This window comes from Silurus meridionalis, chromosome 27 (genome assembly GCF_014805685.1).
Source record: "Silurus meridionalis isolate SWU-2019-XX chromosome 27, ASM1480568v1, whole genome shotgun sequence".
NCBI lineage: Eukaryota > Metazoa > Chordata > Actinopteri > Siluriformes > Siluridae > Silurus > Silurus meridionalis.
In genome coordinates this window covers 10,481,796-10,502,995 of record NC_060910.1, presented here as the reverse complement: position 1 = coordinate 10,502,995, position 21,200 = coordinate 10,481,796, and the positions used below count along the sequence as shown (strand labels likewise).

The 21,200-nt window shown below is 36.7% G+C and overlaps 1 protein-coding gene across 3 annotated transcripts; it reads right to left on the bottom strand.

Annotated features, from left to right (window-relative positions):
- Positions 1 to 1,561: 1,561 nt before the first annotated feature.
- dmrt1 (doublesex and mab-3 related transcription factor 1) lies at positions 1,562 to 20,477 on the bottom strand. 3 transcript variants are annotated; one of them, XM_046841934.1, is made up of 5 exons: positions 20,079 to 20,472; positions 19,349 to 19,526; positions 17,204 to 17,361; positions 11,993 to 12,164; positions 1,562 to 3,099 (listed from the first exon to the last, which is right to left on the bottom strand). In XM_046841934.1, the coding sequence occupies exons 1-5, from the start codon at positions 20,301 to 20,303 to the stop codon at positions 2,951 to 2,953; spliced, it is 882 nt and encodes a 293-aa protein (XP_046697890.1). In that variant the 5' UTR covers positions 20,304 to 20,472; the 3' UTR covers positions 1,562 to 2,950. The 3 variants fall into 3 exon arrangements, with proteins under 3 accessions (XP_046697890.1, XP_046697889.1, XP_046697891.1); XM_046841933.1 differs by having other exon boundaries at positions 11,993 to 12,167; positions 20,079 to 20,471; XM_046841935.1 differs by lacking the exon at positions 1,562 to 3,099 and adding an exon at positions 10,887 to 11,457 and having other exon boundaries at positions 11,993 to 12,167; positions 20,079 to 20,477.
- Between the last annotated feature and the right edge of the window lie 723 nt (positions 20,478 to 21,200).

Genomic DNA, 21,200 nt, shown 5'->3' with positions numbered 1-21,200 from the left:
AAAAACATCTGATTTGTTACCGTAATACACTATTCTGAATAGAATGTACACTCTATTAAATAAGACGATACTTCAAAGATACTAAAATTGTTAAATCTGAAACCCTTGAATTGAGCAAACACTTTTGTGACCTGCATATAACCTTTAAGTACAAGTGGGAAACATTTAAGGGATACGTTTCAGAAAGACATCTGAGATGAGAACTTTTTTTGCCTTTCAAAGTGACCGAGTTGCCATATTAGAAAATGTGCATTCACAATCATTTGAGAAGAACAAATAAATTATTTAGATACACTTTTATTTAACGTAAGGAATATTTCCGAATTTTCATTATTTTGGCTGAAATACATATATTTTTGTTTTTTCTCCACTGTATGTTTTTATTTATTTCTTTTGGTGTGGCTGTAGCTAATGGAAACAAAACCCTCCCCAGGTCAGACAATCTTCATGCCAATTACAATGCTTGTACCAGTCTAAGAGATAATCAGTATTATGATATAAGATATTAACAAAGCCAAATTACTGTACCTCTAGTTGACAATAGGTGTACACTTTCAAGCAACAAAATACCTCACAGAAAACATTCACTATTGTTAGCTGATGCAATCCTTACACACTTACCAAACAAATTCAAAGAGAGCAATGAGAACCTTGCATGGTTTCTTTTTTCATGTACACCTCTCCCACACCCTAGCACACATATATAAGGATGAACTGCATTACACTGATCCTTGTCTGAGACCACTCTGTCATCAACCACTTTTATGAGCTTCACTTCCCCTAAATCCAGAACTCCTGACTGTGAAAATACACCTGAGGAGCACACCCAACCCAAAACAGTGTGTGTGTGTGTGTGTGTGTGTGTGTGTGTGTGTGTGTGTGTGTGTGTGTGTGTGTGTGTAAAAGCATCTTGAGGATGAGTACAGCTTTATCATAGCTTTGTCTTGCACTCGGTGACTGTGATTGATGGAGCAATAGCAGCTCAAGGAAAACAAACTGGGCGACACTATTCAGCCCACGGTCTGGACTCGTAGCAACAGAAGGACACGGGTGCCTCTGACAAGCTCCCGTGATGAAGAGGCTTTCCTTAACTAAACCCATAAAGCACACAGCAATAAAAGTCAATCTTCTGTAAAATCCAATTAAGTCATTATCTGACTGATTGTATCTTTAATTGAAAACAGAAGTGACAGTAAATTTCTGTGATATATCAGGATCAATCGATACTGCTGCCCGATCCGCTCTGCGGCAGTGATTTATAATGTCAGAGTCATATAGGTAACTACACATTCTTCTCACTAAAACCACTGGGGGATGAAATTAAGAGTTAAGTGTGTTTAATAAAAAAGGATAAAAAAAAACACCAAGATGGTCAGGTTATTGATAATAGCAGATGGAGCAGAATCGAATAAATGTTTTCAGCATCTCAGGCAAAGAAAATACAAGTAATTTTCATTTTTGGTTTTATGTAGTGCAGTGTATTCATAGGCGATGTGAAAATCAGCCATCGATAACAGTTTCTATTTTCTTAAAGCGCACAGCAGCATAAACACCAGAGTAATTTAAATGCGATTTCTTGCTGTTTTATTAAGGCATAACAATAACAGGTGCTTTTGCAACATAGAATTTAAAATTAATCAAAACAGTCAGTCACAGTAACACAGTGCAGTGGTTAAAGCAATAGAACCATTTTGTGGTACAGCTCACAACTCAGTGATGCAGTAATTAAGTAAGTAAATCTTAACATGAACAAACTGTCTAAGTGATAACACCTATACCGTTCATAACTGTAGGAAGAAAAGAGGGATGTTCAGTCTTGTTGCTTTATTACTGAGAAAATAAAAATACAAACAATAGGTTGTGTGTATAATTCAACTTGTATAGAAGAGCAGAGTATAAAAATGATCAATTACAAAATATTTTACTGGAAAATAATTTTTCTTTAGGCTATATGTAAGATTAATAGTATATATTTGTCTCTGCAACAGATGTGTGTACATACTATTTCACAATTTTTTTTAACATCCAAATATATAAAAATAGATCTAGGATGGCTTTGTACAAATCTTTGTTATTTAATGCAAATTGCTAAACATTATTCAGAGGTGCTATTGTCAAGGGCAAACAGTGACAACTCTATGGTTTGAAAAGAAAGGGCAGAAGCATTCAGCTTATAAACTAAAGTGGGGTAAAGAACCTCTCACAATTCAAGGAGGTAGATAGTGATGCAAATCATCCAAAGTTAAATGATGCCCTCTTGCTGGTGGCCATAAATAAACAATGCACTAGTTGTATTGAGATTGAAGCATAATTCATTAGTATATCTTCCTGCATACTAACCCACCCATACCTGCATCCCTTGCTGTTTGGATGAATGGTGTAAAAAATTATCTAAGACCAAATATCACAATCTGGGTGGAAATGCATTTGCTGTACATTACTGGTAGAAGAAAAAAATTTTTTTAAACATTTTTCAATAATGCAACAATGACATCACAAAGCCGATGTGTACTGCAAGTTGCAGTTTCAAGTGCAAACATGGAAAGAACTCTTTTAAGAACAAAAATGTTTTTGATTTTAAACTGATTAATATATCTAGTTAGAAATACATTCAAATTTAAAAGGTCTTCTCAAGCTCCTGTGATTTTGAAATAGGCAAACAAAAATTAATAATTATATTTTCATATATCTATTTAAACAAAAGGCAGGCAAAGGTCCTTATGCGATTTGGCATAAAACCAAATGTTAAAATACTGTATGTCATCAAAATTCACAAAAATGCTATCAATGAAAACTGCAGGTATTTAGAGAAATTAAACTGAAACAAATTATAATGATACACAATAGAGAAAAACTTTAAACTTAATGGTCACAACTTAACATTTTATATTTTAGACCATAACCCGCTAGTGCCATGAGGTACCTCAAGTTGGTATAGTCTCTAAGACCTTTACTTGGACGCTCCCTCTATGATGGAGTCCACAGTAAACACTCCAGAGTCAGAGTTGGGCTCACATTCTGTCTTGATCCCAGAACTCACCATAGGGCTGATGGACATACAGGTCAGGCTGGTGTCAGGAGCTCCATCAGCAGAGAAAGCTGCAAAAGACAGAGGATCAGATGTGTGAACAAGGCAGCAGCTATTACAGTGTACAAAACATAGACTAATTCTTTTATACTATTAACTATAAAGTGTGAAGGCACTATTAAATAGAGCTGCTTCCTTGGATAGAGTACTGAGGCACTGAATCGCACCGAAAGCTTTTGTAGAATTTTGGTAGTTTTTGGAGACCCTTATTTTGTCAGGAAATTATAGATAATTGGCCATGAGTAGTGGGCCACAATGAACTATAATGATGTAAAAAGAGAATCTTAAATGTCACAATTGCCAACAAAAGCATTGCAACAAAGTACAAATATTGGTGTCAAAATATTTCAATTATCAATATTTTCCCTATTACTTGGTTTTTTAATAAACATGAATTTTGTGCGTATATTTAAATGATACTATGCAATAAAAGCATTTTAAAGAGTTCAACTTCCAAAAACAAGTGTCTGAATACTCTTTTTCTTTTCACTGTAAATGTAATACCTTCAGCAAAATGGTCAAAATGCCTTACAAAACATAATATGCGAAATGGACAAGTAAAAGCAATTTTATTGCCCCAGCTTTAAAAGTCAGTGTACACGCAATCTGTTAGCTTTAGGCAATTATAACAGTGACAGCTCACAACATTACAACAAAGTAGACAAAGTGCTCTCAGACATGAATCACGCAGGCTGAGGTGAGTTCAAGCCCTCTGGGCAGAACCACTGAACTTGATGACGTATTGAGCCAGCATGAGTGCTGAGAATGCACTGTGTGAACATGTGTAGAATGAGCAGTGCTGGATAAGCAAAGTATCAACTGAACTGAGCTTTCTTTAATGCTCCATAAACAAAACTCAAGTAGGAAAATAATTAAACAACCCCAATTCTAAAAAAAAAGAAAGTTGGGACGCTGTATAAAATAAAAAGGAAATGGCAATGATTTGCAAATCTTTAAACCCAAATTTTATTCACAATAGAACATAAAAAACATCAAATGTTTAAGCTAAGGAAATATCTGATTATTGAAAAAAATATGGTCATTTAAAATTTTATGGCTGTAACATGTTTTTAAAAAGTTGAGCCATGTTTACCACTGAGTAGCATATCTTCTTATGGAAACTGAGGAAACCCATAACTAGAGTTTTTGAAGAGGAATGTCCCATTTCTGTCTGATACAGGACTCCTGGGTTTTCTTTGTAGAATATTTAATTTTAATTATACAGATCTGGATTACAGGCGGGTCAGTTTACACACAAACTCTTCTACTACTAAGACTGCGGTTGCAGTAGATGCAGTATGCAATTTAGCATTGACTTGCTAAAATATGCAAAACCTTCCTTGAGAAAGACATCCAATAGATTGAAGCATATGTTGCTCTAAAACCTCTTTATACATTTCAGCACCGACGATGTCTGTCTAGATGTGCATGCTGCCCATTCCATATGCACTAATGCACCCCCATACCATTAGAGATGGACTTTTCTTTAGTCAAGAGGGCATTGCGTCCATGGTTTCAAAAATGATCCAATGCAACAGATTGTCCTATGGATTATTTATCCTCTGCTCTAAGTAATGACAAATTACCTGTGATAATGTTAATTCGAAACATTGATAGCACAGTTTATTATAATAAACCACATGTTATAAACTTATGAATCATGGCTTGTGCACTGAGCCAGTTCAGTTAACTAACTGCACATATAAAACTGATACTACAGTGTCTGTAAGGTCTATCAAAGACACAACGCAAAGGGGATTATATAAATGTAATTCGACTGCTTTCCTGACCTTCATAACTCAAAAAAGACAATAAAGAGTTCATCTTCATGCCATGTCTTCCCTTTCTCCTCCTCCTTCTACACAGCCCTCTGCTTTGGCGTAGAGGTAATTAAGGAGCACTGGTGAAAAACAGGAGTAATTTTTCTCTTCATTAACCTTCTGATTGGTTTCAGGCTTCAGGTCTCGGCACGCTGTCTGCAGTTTGTCGCCCATCTCAAACCAACCAATCGTTAATACTTATGTTTGTGTAGCTAAACTGCGCAGATGCTCTTTGAACAGCAATAACATGGTGTTAGAGATAAAAGGATTTTAAATTAGCTGTGGCTGTGTTAATTCTTAAAGGGTTTCATCAGGGGAAAAAAACTATGGTGTAATTAAAAGCAAAAGCACTTGCGGGTGACTGGTAGGTCATTTGTATAGAAGGTAAATTGCATAATGGTGCTTGTGTGGCTGGCAGACATGTTCTGTGTCACAGCTTTGTTGCATTTGATAATCAACCTATTACCTAATTACCATTTAATACAGATCAATATGGAGCATAAAAATACTTTAAAACACTTTTGGTGTTCTTAAATAATCTAGCACTTCAAAACAGTGTTTAAAAATACAAATGAGAAAGTGATGTCTAGGTTTTAAGTGAAATACAATACCCATAAGAAAGGCAAATGTCTCATAAATTTTTCCTGTCCTTCATTTCATGCAGAGGCATTTTGCTATACTGGATTACAAACTGTATTTATGCTTTGTTTAAAAAAAAAACAAGAAAAAAACAAGCAGGACTTGGCATTCACTCAAGTTTGCTTGATAGTTTAAAAACTTGTACCCGTCTGTCAAGCACAGAACAGTACTGAAACAAGAGAAGATTTACCTTTCTCTGTGTTCAGAAAGAACTTATTCTCTTTCATGAACTTTTGCCCTATTCACCTCTGTTCAACTGAATATCTTATATTTCCAAACTATTAACCCTTCTTTGTGTGGTTTAACAAAAGGAAGTCTTTTTTTTTAAGCCCATGAAAAGGGGAGGGAAGAAGTTGAAAGGAGCTCAATCATTTCTGGCAGTCCGAACAAAAAGTGAACAAAAGCCCAGATGTGCAAGAAGATGGTAATTTAGGCCTTATCTATTGTGGATAAAGCTTTTCTGCCAGAGCTCATACACTACCTGCACAGGGCCATGAGGGTGCCTAATCCCTCCACTTAGATAAACACCGATACACACTCTGCCATGCACTTATATATCGGGTTCAGGTGCTTCAGAGCTGAGAAGAAATGAATAAACAAACAAATAAATAAATAAACTGACAGTACAAAAATCTAATAAAAACACAAAAGGTAATTTTAAAACAAACAAAATGCTTTTATGTGTTTGAAGTGTTTGTGTTTTACATGAAAGTCTTAACTAAGTCTTAGTTATGAACATTGAGAAGCTTCCCTCTACAGTGGCAGGAAAGATATAAGGGAAGAGTTCTGTCTTATGGCCATCTCTCTCTATCATTAGAGCTTTGGCAGGACTTTATGAAGCAGAAAATTCAGTGGAGACTTAAACCTTAAACAAACACTCACTCCCCAAGCCAGCCAATGAGACATTCTCACACAGAGTAATACTGACTTTCACTGCATATGGACCACATTATAAAAAGTATTTGAGGAACAAAACAGAGCTTATACTAAAAATTGCTTTCTTGTAATTCAGACGTCAAAATATATTGTACAAATTTTCTGAGGTGTTGGGGTGTCTTTGAACAATTCTGCAGAATGTCCTATATCAGCTGAACTGCATCACTAGCTTTTCGTGACTATCATTAGAACCGACACCTTCAATGACCATTATTGGACTATTAGAGAATGGCATGAGTGGCCAGCAGTGTCTGACAGAAGGCATCAAGTCAGGGTCAGAGGCTAATTAAACACATAAGCACCTCCAGTCCTGCATTGTTAACCAATCTGTCCCCAGCTGGATAGTGTCATTGAGAGAATTGACAAGCCCTCCTCCATGTTAAATCACGAGCACTCAGCCAACTCCCACAAAAACGACCTGTCCATCTCTGGACACACACTCGGATCTGTCGAAACATTATAGATATACTATAATGACCTGAGACATGCAATCAATGGTTTGAGAGATTTCTTGTCATTCCGTTAAAATGGGCCAAAATAATTGCAAATGTGGAATAAGAAATGTGAAAATAAAAATAGCGTCATGGGGTAGAGCACAAACTACAGTCCCAGGGGTAAAATACGTGTGTGATTACATTCAGATAAGGCTCTTAATGTCTGAAAGGCAGACAGGGAATTGATCAGGACCAAACAAAACAGGCATTTCATAGCCACACTAACATCTGAATTTGAAAGCACTGCAATGTTTTTAAATTTAACACAAGACTGCCTTTCAAGGCCTTGCAATGTCCTCGGCTCTTTTTCCTCAAACACTGCTTGCATTCGATATACTGCATTACATACAATGCTGCATTAGGGATCAATCTCACGCTTCACCATGAACATGAGCACATCGGAATGCAGGTTTGTTTTCAAATATTTGAAGGAAAAGGTCACTCCAGCTTCATGAGTCAAGGAAAGGGTCATCTGAAATTTTTCTCTTATTCCATTGATATCTACTGACATTGGCCACTCCCCTTTAAAGCAGATTTTAAAATGTCTCAGTGGTTCAACCTGAGCAAAGGACAGTGGCAATGGCTGTAGAACATCATAAAGCAATGCTCCTTATGCATTTAATCTCTCCAATGCCTCGGGCAAGTCTTAATGGAGATGTTCTACAACACATTACAACAGTGCTTCAGCCCAGAGCAGGCAATTACACTGGTATTTAACCAATCCATAGAGAGCGAAAAGACAAAGCATTTAGCATCAGCAGAAGAGAGGGCAAGACAGCATGAAATGGAGGAGTCACTAAGTGTGCCTCAAGCTTTTAGACAGCAGACTGTAGTTAGACTCCAGTCATGGATTTCACCCCCAGGCCACTGTTTTTACAACGAAATAGCAAAAGTGAGCGATTTGGTGTGTTATTCTGTATCTGTCAAATGCTAAATTCAGCGATAACAAGCTATATACCCAAACAAGTCAATATGGAGATCAACATAATTCATATGGAAAAACATGCATACAGTTTTTAGACTATAAGTTGAAGACATTTACCAGAAAAAGCATCTTATTATTATTTAATCAATGCATATATAGTAATTAGTCCAGAAGTGTATGCTGGAATCAGAAATCACATAACATATCCATCAAAGCTATGAGATATACACTATATCACCAAAAGTATGTGGACATCTCAGCATTACATCTATATGTGGTCACCACACAGTTGGAAGTACACTATTATCTTGAATGTTTATTACAATCTTACTTCACTTCACCCACCATATCTCAGCAAGACACTCTCCATGTGCTCAAATTGAGGCCTATATAAACACAGTTTGCCAAGAATGGCTTGAAAGAACCTCAACCCCACTGAACACCGTTGGGTGAACCTGAACTAATGCATGCACGTGTGGCTAAATAAGCACAAAACCATGCACAAATCAGTAAATCTAGAATATGGTTTTCAAACATCGCTTGAGTCTAAGCAGTCAGGTATCTATAAACTGCTGGACACATACCCAGGTGGTATCAAAAAAGTTTACAAGAAAGTACTTTATTTATTTATCACCTAATTATTAGTGATTAATATGATTAATTGATTGATCAGTAAAATGATTAATACCATATTTCAGTATTAACATTTATACAGAAATGGAATCTCAATTTAATTTGTGGCGGAACGAAACAATTTTATGAATCTTACATTTGCCACGTTAAACATTAAACACTGAAACATTAAAGCAGAAAATGTCACATATAGTTGGCACTATAGTAGAGTTAACTTCTCGGCAGTGTGTGATGTCAAAGAAATGGATTAGTATTGTTGATAAAAGCTGTACGGCTTCTCTGTTACATGAGACATTACACCTCTTCCTGTTAAATTATTACCACTTCATTGCATTTATAAAATGTTTTCATTGTTAATCCCATCGTTTGAAAGAGTGAATAGGACCTTTGATTCGTTCAGTGAAACTGTGTTTTTCCATATAAAGTGTGTTTGTCTTAACTCTACCTTAAATTGAACATTGTAACTTGTATGTACTCGCTTATTTAAAATTACTATACTTAATTACTAGTAATTATAATTAATGACAAAAATGTGTTGTTTTTAATTAACAGCATTAAAAAATATATTTTCTATTTAAAAAAACAACAGTTAAAAAAGTTTTTATACTTGTAACATCAAGCACATGCACAAACAGGACAGGATTTTTTATCATGGCAAAAATCAGACATCTTTTTCAAATATTGTGAAATGCACTTCAAATTTACTAAGCACTGTATTCCACTGAATATGGAGCTTTGGGAAACATCTTAAGCTTACATTATGATTTCAAATGATCGAGCGAAATGGTTTAGATTCATAATCAGATTTTAAGCAATGGGTAGCAAATTCTTGCACAGACAGTAGTGTTATTTTAACACTGTGTAAATTTGAATAATAATGGGATTCATCCATTACCTTTGTGGCTTAGAGAGACAGCACAGGGAACAGTCAGATCAATAAATATCCATAGCTTTGAAAAGCTTTCCACTTTATTACTAGAAAATAAAACACTTGAGATTGGAAATCATTAAATGTGTAAACATGCCCAAACTACAAAGACTCAAATCAATAATGGTTAAAACTTTACTTAAAAAAGATTTACTTGGTGAATTTGTTGACTACATTATACTGTGATTGGTGTCATTCTTTTCTGCATTTCTCTTCCTACATGAAACTTTCAGAAATGTTCAACAAAGAAATTCAAACAAACATGAGAGAAAGAAAATGGTTAAACCTGTCTCGTATAACCCTAAAATTCCAACATAATTCACAGAGAGCACATCATCTCAGTGCATGAAGGGGCAGGAGGATGGGTTGGGAGAGAGATGTGGGGTGGATGTAAGCCAACCCCAGGCGGGTGATGGAGTGTGGTGTCACTGGCGGCGTGGACGATTTACAGCAAAGCGCTGCTGACGAGCTCACGGCAGTAAAGTGCGCACAGGGGCGTATTTCACAGCGAGCTGGCTTTTATGAAGAACACTTGGACGCCCCGGCAGAGCCGCCGCTCGTGACGGATGGAGAAAGACGCATGACAAGCTTCATCATTGTTTGTAAATCTTAACTGTTCCCGCTCACTAACCTCAGAGGCAATTTTCCCGAGACACCGGCAGAGAGGGCCCACTCAGAAAGGACAGCATGGCACTCCTGAAGGTTATTTGGCCTCATATTTGGCCAACTGATTACTCTTCCCCCACTCCACCCCTCACCCCTTTCACAAAGCAAGGAGGAAATAAATACACAACGTGCAGGGTGGGAGCACAAGAGGCACAGCAGGTGTATGGGGTACTCACAAGCCTTCTCATAGAAAGACATATGTCTACAAGAGCAGTAAATCCTAAGGACCAAAGATCAAACTTTGTCTTCAGTATCAAAATGATATATGGATAGAAATAATTACATATTTTACACCATCTAAATCTTTAAGGTATGTTCTATAATTATTAATGTTTTAAAGTTTATTCTGAGACACTGTAACTACTAGTTATAGCAATAAAATTCTAGCTAAAAAGAAATCAACCTCAGAAGCTAATCAGGCTTGGCTGTACTGAATGTACTAATAATGACAAAAAAGCATGTAAAATCTGTTTGTGCCGCACAAGAATAGGAGGTAACTCTTTGCAGATAACAGCTTTTTTCTGGCCATGCCAGCCTGGCCATGCATGCAAGGTCATGGTCATGCCATTCCTAATAAGACCATCTAAACAAGGTTGAGAAAGAAAGTACAAAATGGTTTATTATTTGAATTACCCTTTTGTCTTCATTGCAGTTCAAGTCAATATCATTTACTAAAATGTTATGCTTGAGGGACCAATAGAGACATCATTTAAAAATCTTTGATGAATTAATTTAATGTTGCTTTTATAAACCAAACAAAAAAAGTCAGAGGAACAACTCTACACCTGTACATTTTATAAATATTATACCTCTAAAATTATGTTAGTATATTATGTTATTATTGCTATATACCATATATTACAACCAAAAGTTTAATTCTTTACTAATACTCTGCACAGGAGGTCTGTAGTACTGTGTAATTGCATATAATGTAAATATCTAATGAAAAAATGAGCTCACACAAACATAAAAATTGAAGTAAACAATTTCCACTGAAGCACAAAGTTATCTATTCTGAACAGGTAATTGTTATTTCATTGTAAATTACATTGAGCACTGGGGTATTTTTTTAATGAAAATGGTGCAAGTAGTTCTCACATTATCTGTCACAGGAAACAGCTATCAGCCTGCTCTGAGTTCAGTAACTGGGTAGTTGGTATCAGTGTTTTGAGACCACCCAGCCTGGAGCGCTTTTGTGTTGTAATGGAGCGTAGGACACCCTGGAGTGAGAGTGCAGGGGGACAGGCACCCTCATGGGCAAACATCTTGTAAAAATCGGCAAGAACCAGAACAGGTAAAGGCTTTCAGGAGATGGAGGACCATTGAGTCTATTAAAGCACAAAGCATGCGAAATCAGTCAACATCTTCTTAAGTGCTCATTTATAAATTGATCTGCTCTGGCCAGTTCGGAACCAGCCATTAGCCAGACCGTTGTATGAATTTATGAAATCTGCAACATAAAGAAACTGAAATATCAAAAGTGTGTGACTGCTGCACTTGTACATGAAGCTCATGTCACTTTAAATCCCAAGGCCTAAAAACAAATAGCCATAATAAAAGTTTTACTTTTGAATTTATTTATTTGTGTGAATTTTATAGCGCTCTTGACTTGCAGACTGAACCTCCCTCAGATGTACTTTGCTCACGCTGTTGATAAACTCTGGATAAAACTTTATGGGCCTGTGAGTGGTATGAGCATCTGTGTGTGTGTGTGTGTGTGTGTGTGTGTGTGTGTGTGTGTGTGTGTGGGTGGGTGTGTGTTTGAGAGGAGAGAGAGAGAGAGAGAGAGAGAGAGAGAGAGAGAGAGAGAGAGAGAGAGAGAGAAAGATGAAAAAAGAAGGGGGATGGGAGAATGACACTGACCTGCAGTTTTTGGCTCTGTGTATACATTGTTGTCCTCCAGGGTGAAAATTGGGGGCATGCAGGCAGCTGTGCCCAGGCCCTGACTTAGGTAGGAAGCTGCTGAGTAGTAGGGGTGCATGCGGTATTGCTGGGACATGTTGTGGCTGGACAGGCGGCTATCTCCACTGGGCATCTGCTTCAAAGTGAAATGATTCACGTACAGACACAGACACATAAACACACAAGAGAAGATTATTGTAACAGGAAATTTGAAAAATAAATACAGTCATCTCCACAATTGTTGGCACCCTCTGTAAAAAAGTAAAAAAAATTAAATTAAATTTAAAAAAATAAAAAAAAAAGGCTAAACTATAATTTCAGTAAATGTTTTCTAAATTTACACACAAAACACATTCAGCAATTCATTTAAACTGAATTAACATGTTCATGTTCAAGCTTAACCTTTTTAATATGTAATCTGAGATGAGAGTTTTGAGAGAACCTCAATCTGTATGCGCAAACCATACAAAGCTTATTTTTTTAAAGAATTACATAAGAAGACTCCGTGGCTGTACTGCTGCGATGGCAAAAAGGTATAAGGCATAAAGTGCCCAATAGTTGTCATATGTATTTTTATTAAGTTTTAGTTTAGTTTTTTTTTTAGATTGTATTTATTTTAAATAGTTCTATTCCTCTGGTATTATTTCCGTGGAAGATTATCATTGGAAGATTGTAATTTCTTCAAAACCTTTTTTGAAACGAAGGTGGCAATAATTCTGGAGCTGATATGTTCATACATAATCAGATAACCTGGATCATAACAGAGATCAAATCAAGACATCTCCACACAAGTTCTACTATTTGTCATGTCTTTGCAACACAAATCAAAAATTCTAAAAATAAGCCTGCTGTTTAAAACAAAGTTGTGTATATCTCATTATTAAGAAAAAAAATAGTTTACAGCCTTTAAAGTCTTCCCTGGTTTCTCAGTCTAGATTATTCCCTAAAAATAAACTGCAACAATCTGCAATCTCTGGTCAATGTTCTAGCATCTTGTGAAAACTTTAAAATGAGCTGTCTAGTCAGCAGCACAGGGAATTGAGGGTTTTTTTCAATTTCAGCTTTATGGAATTTGATTTCTGTCAGCCAGTAATATGTCACCATTTATTGTTTACACCATCAATTCTAGACAGCTTTATAAACTGTTATTTAAGCTATGCTCTAAGCCTTCTCATATTATCTATGACAAATTCAACAAAAAAAATGAACTGTATTTTTCTGGACATGCTCGAAAGAAACATGCATTTAAAAACAGAAATACACGTCTGAGCATCTGAAATGTGTCACAACAGGAATAAGTATGTACAGAAGTCTGCCTGAGGCACCATCTATCCATTTCTATGCTCATATAAACTGAACTAAAACCTTTTAATTAGACTAATTCAATTTCCAGGTCTTATTTGTTATTAGTATTATATGCGTCACCTCTCACAATCATGTATTAAAACTGGTCTATTCATTTTTAACCTGACAAATATAACTCTGGATCCTGTTCATGCAGAAAATTCTCTTTATCTGACTTTCGCTTTCAACAGGAAGAAAGTTAGAATTGAGTAGTAATGTATAGGTGCAGTGCAACTTCTGGTGTGAAAGCTTCAGTGCAGCCCCCATTAATAGGGGCTGGCTCATCTCCCTTACCTCCCTCAGAGGGCTCTTATCTGGCACCATCAGCTATCTGGATCCTCTACGCCACCCTCATATTTTCATTCTCCACCTGCAGTGCAGCACAGCCCTGCTTGCATGAGGTACGAGAGGGCAGGAGATGGACGAGCTCAGATAAAGACAAGCTGGGGAGCAATTTCTTCGCCCACTAACTTTTCCCATTTGGCAACGCTAAACCTATTTATAACAAACTTGCTTAGGGACTGTAGCCCATAGTAAAAGATCACATTCTTAAAGAAATGCAAGCTATAAAAGATCTATCTGCTAAAACATAATAAGGTTCAGTGGGAAGCTGACATACTCACAGCCTTTGACTTACTGGACAGTAAGGAACATTTACCAAAATAAAAGCAGTCTCTATCTGACTGGTAAAGCAGGATGCTAAAAATGACTATATAAAATAAGTTTTGTTTAATTTAGGCCAATATTTTCAGCTTTAATATCTAAGAAACCTCAGTTTATCCTAAGAAAAATCATCTTACATCTGGCCGATCTTTGTTTACAAGGCAACATGCTGTGAAAATAAATTCTAGCAGGTAGTACCATTATGCATAATGAGATCAACATTAAAGTATTCAAGCGTGCTGAAACACTATAGCAATATCATTAACCTTTGCAATTCAAATGGCACAAAGAAGTGTGACAAAAGCAGCGGCCGTGGTATGGGATGTTGCTGTCAGGCACCCTATTGCACACACATGCTGAAATATGGCCCCATCAGCAGCCCACATGGACATACTAGTCATTGGTAAGTCCCAGAAGAAATACTGGTTTAATTTATTTCACACATGAATAAATCAGACTGGATACAATGGGGATACTTTGTAAAATAAATCAGAGCAAATATACAAGATCATCTCCATACTACAATCATGTCACAGTGTTGAGACTGCATCGTATGTCAGTGGTTTCCTGGCAGATTGATAAAGCTTAATAAAAGTGTCTCAAGTTGATGGGATATCCAAGCTGAAGTGGCGTGACTTTGAGGATGCCCTCAATTTCAAGTTGTCCTATTCAATATGAGTAAATGCAAATCTTTAACATAATGCAACAGCGAAGAACTAATGTCTTAACTAGACAAAAGACACCTTCAGCAACATCACTGAATAACGTGATCTAGTTTAATAATCATTTAAATCACTTAGTACTTGCTCTTAGCTTAAAATTGCTTTCTAACATTATATACATGGTTTGTCATATTTCAATCTACGTCCATCTCACAATCTAATCCAGGGAATTATGCGGCATCCCTTTACAGCATTTTCACATAAAATATAATACCATCACCACTCTGCCAGCCTTGTCCTTGTGAAAAGACTTGTCTTTGCTCCCTTTAACAGCTCGGTGCCTATTAAAAGTAAAAACCCCCCCAAAAAAAAATAAAATAAAAAAAATACCAAAATCCCATGTTTATACCATGTTGCATGCACATGTGTTCATTTGTGTTTTTCGACATAATGAGCACCATGAGAATACCATCACTTCCATGCAATGTAGTAAGCTACACATGGACAAGCACAAAATGTGGACAAAAAAATTCCACCACGATATTACAGCTGTAAGGAAAATCCTGGAAGTGACCTCTATGTAGTATAAAGCTGTAAACATCACAATTTCATATTTTCTTATGTAAAACTTTCTTTTGGCTTCTCCCATTACGGGTTTGCCACAACGGATCATCCGTATTTGTGATCCGCATGTTCGATTTGGCACGTTTTTACGCTGGATGCCCTTCCTAACGCAACCCTCCCCATTTATCCGGGCTTTGGACCAGCACTAAGAGTGCACTGGCGTGTGCAACCCTAATGGCTGGGTTTTTATATTTTCTTATGTAAGGCAAAAAAAAATTTAGGTTAAAAAAATCATGTGTATATCTGTATATTTTAATTTGCACATAACATAAGACTAAGGTGCAGTTATACCTCGGCAGCATGGAAATGATTAGAGGTCACCATCTCTAACTGACCAGAAAACATAATCACCATCTGTTGCAGCTCAGGCATTTTACAAAACGAATTAAAATCATTTGCTGAACTAAGTGACTAAAGGGGACAAATTCAGTGTAATTGCATGGCTTGGATAAGGGTTAGAGGAGTCCCAGTGGCAGCATTAGTTGCAGTTCCAAATGGTGGAAGCAGAGAAATGTAAACAGTTTGTAAGAGAGATATCGTGGCATGAAGACTACACACCTTTCTTGCTGTATTCCACCACTGGCTCGTAACGAGAGGAGAGGCACAATGTGTAACGCTGTGCCATCGTGCCAAGTTAGAACAGGCAGCTAGGTTCACTGACAGGAACCCGCATAAACAAGCGCTCTAACCCACTTAATCAGCTCATTACCACATACTGCTGGACTACATGGGATACAGCTTAGGTGAGTGGGGAAAGGAGTGTACCATGGTGGTCTTCTTCATGGGTGTTGAGTTAATATGGAGCACTCCTTCCTGTTTGGAGTGGATCTTTAAGTGGGATTGGAAAAAGACAAACAGAAAGGCATTGCCACCCTGCTTCTTGGGAGACCTTCTTTTTGTTTAATCAAACCCAAATCTATTCACTCACTCAAGCTTGCAGCCCCTGTGTTCAATGGAAAATGGGTTTGGCACATACAAATCCCCCCAAAGGACACAAAACTTTACATGATTTATAGTAGTCTAGTACAATGAGTATCTGTTCTTCAGTGATATTTATTATACTATACTATATTATACTAATGTTTGAACATTAGGTCGTCCAGTGTTACTGCATCTTCTACACCCAGTTAAGTTTACCCAGTCTGAATCGTTCAATTACAGTATATTTTAATTCAGGTATACTCTGCACAACCCAAAAAGCTATAAAAAAACCAACAACAAGTATTTTAATAAATAATAAATACAATTGCTGTTGTTTGCTTTAAGGATGCCATAAATTTCAAGTTGTCCAATTCAATATGAGTAAATTTCATATAGTAATCTTAGTACTTAGTTGATATTAGATATTAGTACACAGTAAAACATTATAAACATGGTTTGCCATCCTACTCCAATCTATGGAGCATCCCACAATCCAGTCCAGAGAATCCTATACTTACAATAAATTAATATCAAGCGATGCAATATATTACTGCATATTTTATATCTAGTTTAGTTTACCAAGTGTGAATCGTTCAGGTCTGTTCCTATACACTGCACAACCCAAAAAGCAAAACATTTTAATAAATAAATTAAAGTTTTTTTTGTTTTTGTTTTTTTAAACCAAGTGCTTTGCTGTTGTATAATGCACTGCACAGAGGGGGTAAACTTACCAGTTTATCTGCTTCAAACAGTTTACATATGTGAAATATACTCTAAAAACAAATTAACAAAACTGTAGCTTTCCTTGTTCCTGGAGTTGCAACCTTTTTGTACAAATACCTAAAAAGGTCTATGCAATGTCTCCTTACAGTTTTCCTTTTTGTTCAAATGACTACTGTTGATATTATATTTTTGATATAGCAAATGACTGCATGTCACATTGCATGTGTGTTGTCACCTGGTACTGTTGATAGTTGTAGAGATTGCTGTAGTACGCTGGGTAGCGGGATGGTTGATAAAAGTTGTAGTAGGAAGCATCCACAACCAGGTCAGAAGAGCCCTCAGAGTGTCCCCTGCTGGCTGCTGTGGGGCTCGGCGACAACGAAGAACGGCTCCCTGAAACAACACATTCTAAACTTAAATAAATATTGGTCTTGAATAAACCTTACCTGCAGTAGCTTGGACTACATAAAAAAAATTTAAAATTAAAATTAAGTAAAAAAAAAATGTAGATGCTTTCAAATATTGTTTTGTGTGCTGTGTTTTATCTTCTCAAATGTATGCATTTTACATCATTGCTTATTAGCCCCATCTGCTGGTGAAACCTGGATTTAAAATGTTCTTGCATTATCCTTGTCTATGCAACATATTTCTTCATATTTCCACCTTTCTTTTTATCTCATGCGCAGATTTGTAATATGCTGTTAGTGCCCTGGTGTCAGAAGATGACGATTTGTGCCCACTTTGCTCTTCTTTACTGCTGTGACTGTAGCACAGTTAATATTATGCAGCCTTGACCGGGCTGATATTTCCCTCCTAGCTCAATCGTATCAGACTAGCTGGAACAGCCTGTCTCTCTCCCACCCTTCTTGACTCAACATCTATGGCCAGAGAGCCATCAAAACAAATGCCCAACATACCGTGGCGCAATCTCCAGAGCAAGATAGATAGGCACATAGTGCAGTGACAGAATGTTACAGGAAATGTTGCTCCTTCATTACGCCTCCCTGTTTTCTGGAAATAATGAAAGCACCTCACTAGCTCTATTGTGTTCTAAGCTTGATGGGTCACTAAAATGGAGCTAAAATGAAGTAAGGATAGATGGCTACATGTCCATGGTCACAGAACTACGTAAACCACTCTAACACACAAACAGTTCATCAAGTCACAAGTTAACTGAGTCAACAAAAGGATGCGGCAATCTTTCACAATTTACACTTTTACCACCGTTATATAAATTCCTATTTTTTTATTGACATTTCCATGCACTAATATTAAATGGGAAAAATGCCAAAAAAAATAGTTTACAGTATTTTTTTTATTAGGCAGTTTAAAGATGGACAATATGCCTCACTGTTATGTAACATGGCATTTTCTTTATTATAGATCGCACCAAACCAATTCCCAGTATCTGTATCGCTCCCATGCCAGTAACAAAAAAAAAACTTGGAAAAGTATATTGTAACAAATTGGCAAAAACATTTTGAAACAGAAATGTGTTTACTTATAAAGAGAATTGACCATTTAAAACATTTTAACTGTTTACAATTATTTTATAATATATAATTAATTTAAGGATTAACCTTTTTTTTTTTTAAAGGTTTTAAGAATTAAGTATCAGCAACTAAAAGTAACCTGGTGTTGTATCATTCCATCATTAATTTTTATGTACATTTACATCTGCTAAACAACTTATTAACAGCTAAGGCTGAAAGAAAAGTTAACAATGACTATGACTGCTATTATACTAAGGTACATTATGCTGATTTTGAGTAAGAAAAACTCATATATATATATATATATATATATATATATATATATATATATATATATATAAAACTGATATATATATATATCAGATTGGTTATTTTCAAAATATTTTATTTTTTATGATTTTCTAATCTTTATGATTAGATTCTCTAATCTAATGATTTTCTAATCTTAAACAGCTTTTCAGATTTAATACCTAGACATAGCGATCAAATTAAATTGTTGAATTTTACTTTTTGATTCTAGCTTCTGTCCAAACTGAATGACTGTACAAGACTGATCACATGATAAGAGCTACATAAAAAGTTAAGCTCTCATTAAATAACATCTCTTCATTTTCCTTCTACGCTTTATATAGTGTTTAAAAATCCAGAAAGTGTTTGTTGATGACAACAGTTGAAGACATAACTGATTAAAATGCAGGTCCAGTTTAAGTTCTGTATGCACATTAGAACTTGATCATACAGAACTTAAACTGGACCTGTATTTTAATCAGTTATGTCTTACAAAACAAGGTTTTGAGACAACAAGACTCCCATTACCAGCATATTAACCTTGTGTCATGGCCTCCCTTTTAACTCCTTCCGGTTGGATTAAAAGTAATGAATCTCACCGGAGGCAGCAGGAGAACAAGCAGATCCGGTGCTGCTGGAGGAAGGCGATCTCGCTCCCACTGCAAAGCTGTAATCAATCCCAGGCTCGTTCTTCACCATAATATCCGGACCTGAGAGATTCACTGGAGTGCTGATGCCCATCTCCTCCTCCTGAGCCTGCTGTCTCCTTAGAGCCACCTGAACAAAACACACATCACACATCATTATTCTGTTCATAAATACACATTTCTTGTTGGATTTTAGCTATATAATACACATCACTTAGTGTAATGAACAGCTTCATGGAAGTTTTGTTTTTTAAACGGTGTATTTATTTGTTAGTTTGTTTGCCACACCACACTCTTCCCCCTTTTACTCAGGAGTACGGCGTGGGGGAAAAAGCGGGCAGCTAAAATCCTACACTGTTTTAAATCCATCTTTTGAAATAAACAATAGTTGTTATTGAAAAATCAAAACAGTGTTATTTTAATGTAACATGATTACTGGGTCATTAGGAACAACTCTGTAAGGGTTAAACCGCGGTGAGATTGACCTCAGTGTGTTACTAAAGCTAGCAAATATTTAAACAAACAAATGAGCAGCAAAATATAATAATCATAAGAAGAAAGTAATATATTTGTGGTGACCTTTTTTAAGGAAATTAAAAGATACTGTATTGGGAATAAACGGGATAACTGAATCTGTATTTTGAGTAAAGGGATAAGGACAGCTAGCTAAAGTTAGCTCTACCTGAGCCGCCATGACGCGCTGGCGCTCCGCTATCAGTTTGCATTTCTGGCACTGACAGTCCCGCCAGTTACAGAAGCGCTTGTGGCCCTTCAGGGGCGAGACGAAGCCGTGGTTCCTGCAGCGGGAGCATTTTGGCATGCGAGGATGCTTTTTGGCTACCAGAGCCGGGGAGAGAGGATTCGGACCATCCACAAATGGCTGTCTGGTTTGCTCGTCGTCGCTCATCTCTAACGGGCGCTGGCCTCGTGCTCGTGCTACTGCTGCTGCTGCTGCTCCTCGTGCTCTTCGTGCTCGTGCTGCTCCAGCTCGTGCGTGTTGCGCTTTGGCGCGAGTCACCTCAACATTCCAGCGCGCGCGTGGGAGATCCTAAGCGAGCGGCCTTCCCACTGCTGGCATTGGTGGACACATTATTATAAAAAAAAAAAAAAAAAAATCATAAGCATAAAATTGGAGTGGGAATGTCAAACACGTCTCTGAGGACAAGTCCAGTGTGCATCAAACATCTTGCTTAAAAATGCACCCCAAATCAGGATTCCCCAAACATCGAGCCATTTGGTACCGGGCTGAAGAGAACTAATTAACACGTTTTTCCACATTATTTTATTTCTATTTTATTGAATTTCTGTCGCAGTTTTTGTTTCTATGCATCGTTAAAATAAGCAGCCACTGATTGTGCTTTATGTTGAGTCGCATTTTCATCAAATAAATAATGAAATTAATAAATAAATAAGTAAACAAGTATATCACATGCATGTTATTGAGCGTGACCAATTTTCATCATAAAATGAACACCTAATCCTCAATTGCATCCATGAGTACTTGTATAAATTAGATAATTGTAACTCGCTCCGGATAAGGGCATCTGCCAAATGCCATAAATGTAAATGCAGCAGGGCTTTAGTCCTTTAGTCTGTCAGGCTGTGGCAATTCAGGTCTACAATCTGCTCAGAGAAATCATTATAAAACTCCCAACGTTCGTGCTAACACCAGCATCATCACCATCATCACATTCGTAATCTTCACTTACTAAATCGCTCACTAGCCTAGCCATGTCTCTGCGATCTGACTAGTCAAACCGAGTCAGATAGCTGCATTGCTTTCTGGAGCTCTAACTTCCCACTA

Excerpts from the sequence above, each read along its gene's own strand:
- dmrt1 (XM_046841933.1), bottom strand. The coding sequence starts at position 20,303 with ATGAGCGACGACGAGCAAACCAGACAGCCATTTGTGGATGGTCCGAAT. Across the intron at positions 19,527-20,078 it reads AGCGCGTCATGGCGGCTCAG|GTGGCTCTAAGGAGACAGCA; the intron begins GTAGAGCTAACT and ends TGTTTTGTTCAG. Across the intron at positions 17,362-19,348 it reads TTGTTCTCCTGCTGCCTCCG|GGAGCCGTTCTTCGTTGTCG; the intron begins GTGAGATTCATT and ends GTGTTGTTTCAG.